At 34.1% G+C, this 3,447-nt stretch overlaps 1 protein-coding gene across 1 annotated transcript in view; it reads right to left on the bottom strand.

Annotated features, from left to right (window-relative positions):
* Positions 1–842: 842 nt before the first annotated feature.
* LOC106868968 (cytochrome P450 3A4) overlaps positions 843–3,447 on the bottom strand; it is a 16,659-nt gene continuing 14,054 nt past the window's right edge. Inside the window, exons 11-13 of the mRNA XM_014914450.2 lie at positions 3,170–3,307; positions 2,099–2,261; positions 843–1,956 (exon numbers count right to left, since the gene is read on the bottom strand). Coding sequence (XP_014769936.2) covers positions 1,873–1,956; positions 2,099–2,261; positions 3,170–3,307 — 385 coding nt within the window. The 3' untranslated portion in view covers positions 843–1,872. The remainder of the gene's footprint in view (positions 1,957–2,098; positions 2,262–3,169; positions 3,308–3,447) is intronic.

The raw sequence follows: 3,447 nt of genomic DNA, 5'->3' as shown, positions 1-3,447 counted from the left end.
ATGAGGAACATCTGAAAATTAAAAGGAAGGATTTCTTCCATTTATATTATATAACGTTAGAGTCTAACGTTCGCCAAACATTTTCGACCACCCTTTAACCACTTCTTCCACATCGACCCCTTTTAGCCCCTTCTCCTTCCACATTGACCCCCTTTAGCTACTTCTTCTACCACATCGAGCCCCCTTTAGCCACTCTTCCTTCTGCATTTGAAATACCCCAATACCCTACCCTGCCGTACCATATCTTAAATGCGTACCGGGTACTGATGCTAGCAATTAAAATGTTGGTTAAAATATACATGTACGACAAATTAAGAAATTCTATTGAAGATGGTGGCGTTTGTTCGTCCCCCGTAACTTAGCGGTTCGGCAAAAGAGACCGATAGAATAAGTACTAAGCTTAGAAAGAATAAGCCCCGGGGTCGATTTGTTCGACTGAAGGTCGAACAAATGGCCGCAGTCAGACGACTGAAACAAATTAAAAAAAAGAAAAGAAAGAATATATACACACACACATATGTATATACACATATATAAGTATGCATACATACATACATACGCATGCATGCGCATGTGCATACACACACACACATAATACATTATATGTGTGCATATAATGAATTTTCTTCAGTTCTGGTATTGCTGCTCATTTCCTCTCCTAATGTACAGTTTGCATTTCAATGGCTTTGTTTTCCGAACATCTCTTCCTCATTAAACAGAAGGAATCTCTGTTATCACAATTACAGGAAATATATTCACGCAACTACAATTTAGTTGTGTTGAGAAATATTATTAATCTCATCACCATAGCAGAAAAAAAAAAAAAAAAAAAAAAAACTATATTATTTGTTCAGAAAATGGTATTTTATTTATATTATAATACAGAAATTGAGAAAAATTGTATTTTATAAAAATACAGTTTAAAAGAAAAATGTGACTTTATTATATTAGGAATATACATATTAAAGAAAATAATTTTTTTTTCGTTCTGTTTAAAAGCATTAAGTTTATATTTGAAATTTTTAGAGCTTTTAGAAATATTTTAGAAAAATTTAGAAACATTATTTACGAGAAAATTCTTTAATTCTTTTAATATCAGTGCACACATGACCATCCTCTGGATTTATGATGCAATCTTCCTATTTCAAAATGATCTATATTAAAACCCTCTATGTTAAATCTATGTTAATTTATGTTAATTTATGTTCAAAACACCAGCTAAAATTTATTTTATTGAATTCTTCACTATTTTTAAAATTAATTGAATTGATGTGTAATTCAACAAAAATTTTCTAACAAAAGGTTTAATATCTGCCTGTCTAAGACCACCCGGATTCTAAGACCACCCTTTTATTATCATATTTCTGTTGAAATACACTTTGTCTAAATTAATTTTGAAAATAATGTGGAACTCATTAAAATAACTCTGTCATTTAAAAATAATATTTGGAATATAAATTAAGATGAAATTTTAATGAATGGTTTTAATTAAAATTATTTTAACACTTTTATTATATTTCTGTTAGAAATAGACTGCTTTTGACTAACCCTTTAGCATATAAATCGGCCAAATTTGGTCAAAATATTTGACCTGTTTTATGTTGAATCTGGCAGATCTGGCCTCTCCCACCTACCCTACAATGTCATTCTAAAACTAAACAATCCCATAATTGAAATCTCTTAACTACAAGATAATGCATAATTAATTTAAAACAATATAAATGAAAGAAAAAAAAAGGGCATCGGTGGGGCAATGCATACCCTGTGCACACACAAGGATCAAATAAAATTTAATTTAAGAAATATATTCTATTGCATTTGAGACTTCATATTTTTGGTTCAAGTCCATGTGCAGCTCCTCTGTTTCAAACTCTATAAGCTTTTACGTGGTTCCAACTTGAGCCAAACTCCATTTTTGGTTGACAGCACGTCGGTAGAAGCATACTCGATTGGATCCTGCAAAAGGAAAATAAATTACCTTCAACATCATCATCATCATCATCATCATCGTCATCATCGTCATCATCGTCACTACCACCACCACCACCACCAACTACAACAACATCAACATCAACAACAACAAACAACAATTGCTTACTTCAGTTTTTTCTGTTGTGACCACTCTGTATTTCTTGAACATTTCAACAACAGCCACTTTGAACTGCAGCTTGGCCAGTCTCATGCCAATGCAGATCCTGGGTCCACTTCCAAAAGGGGTATAAGTAAACGGGGTCTGCCGTGCTTTGCCTTCTTCACTGAATCTAAAGTTTAAAACAATCCAAAAACACAGTATAGGACAATGTTAGTAAGAAATATGCTGTTAGCAAAGTAGGAATTAAATGCTTTTAATTGCAATGAGCTTGTTTGAATTAATTAAGATATTTCTGAAGCTGAGATATTTAATTAATTGCTGCTACATAATATATATATATATATATATATATATACAATATACATATACATAATATATATATACATATATATATATATATATATATATATATATATATATATATATATATATATATATATATATATATATGTATGTATTTGGGTGTCTGTGTTTGTCCCCCACCACCACCATCGCTTGACAACCGATGTTGGTGTGTTTACGTCCCCCATAATGTAGCAGTTCGCCAAAAGAGACCGATAGAATAAGTACTAGGCTTACAAAGAATAAGTCCTGGGGTTGATTTGTTCTACTAAAGACAGTGCTCCAGCATGACCACAGTCAAATGACTGAAACAACTAAAATTAAAAGAATATGATACGTGGCATAGTGGTTAGGATATTCGGCTAACAATCTTGTGATCATGAGTTCAATTCCCAGCAACGCATTGTGCCCTTGAGCAAGACACTTTTTTTTCACATTGATCCCGTCTACACAGCTGGCAAAAATTAGCAGTACCTGTAATTCAAAGGGGCCAGCCCTGTCACTCTATATGTCATGCTGAATCTCCCTGAGAACTACATTAAGAGAACATGTGCCTGTGGAGTACTCAGGCACTTGCACATTATTTTCACAAGCAGGCTGTTCCGTTGATTGGAACAACTGGAACGCTTGTCGTCGTAACCAACGGAGACCCAGTGTTACAATTGACGGAGCTGTCTAATTGTGAAAGGATTAATTAGCAAAAACGATGAGCTTTTAGAGTAATTAAGTCATTACCTTTCCGGATCAAACTTGGTAGGATCGGTCCAATATCTTTCGTCGTAATGTAAACTACGGATCGGCAGGATGACGGACATATTTGCGGGAATTTTCACCCCTTTGATGACGCAGTCCTTCTTGCATTCTCTCTGAAGACTGTGAGAGAACAAGAAGAAGAACAGCAAGAAGATTTAGATATGAGAAGTTGAATCATATGAAGGGATGGAGGGGGTGTATGAGAAAGAGGGGGGGAGAAAGATGAGAGAGCAAAAGAGAGAGGAGGAGGAGGAGGAGGA

The sequence above is a fragment of the Octopus bimaculoides genome, chromosome 26, assembly GCF_001194135.2.
Source record: "Octopus bimaculoides isolate UCB-OBI-ISO-001 chromosome 26, ASM119413v2, whole genome shotgun sequence".
NCBI lineage: Eukaryota > Metazoa > Mollusca > Cephalopoda > Octopoda > Octopodidae > Octopus > Octopus bimaculoides.
Note: the sequence above shows the minus strand (reverse complement) of the source record. Positions and strands in the feature narration are given on the sequence as shown.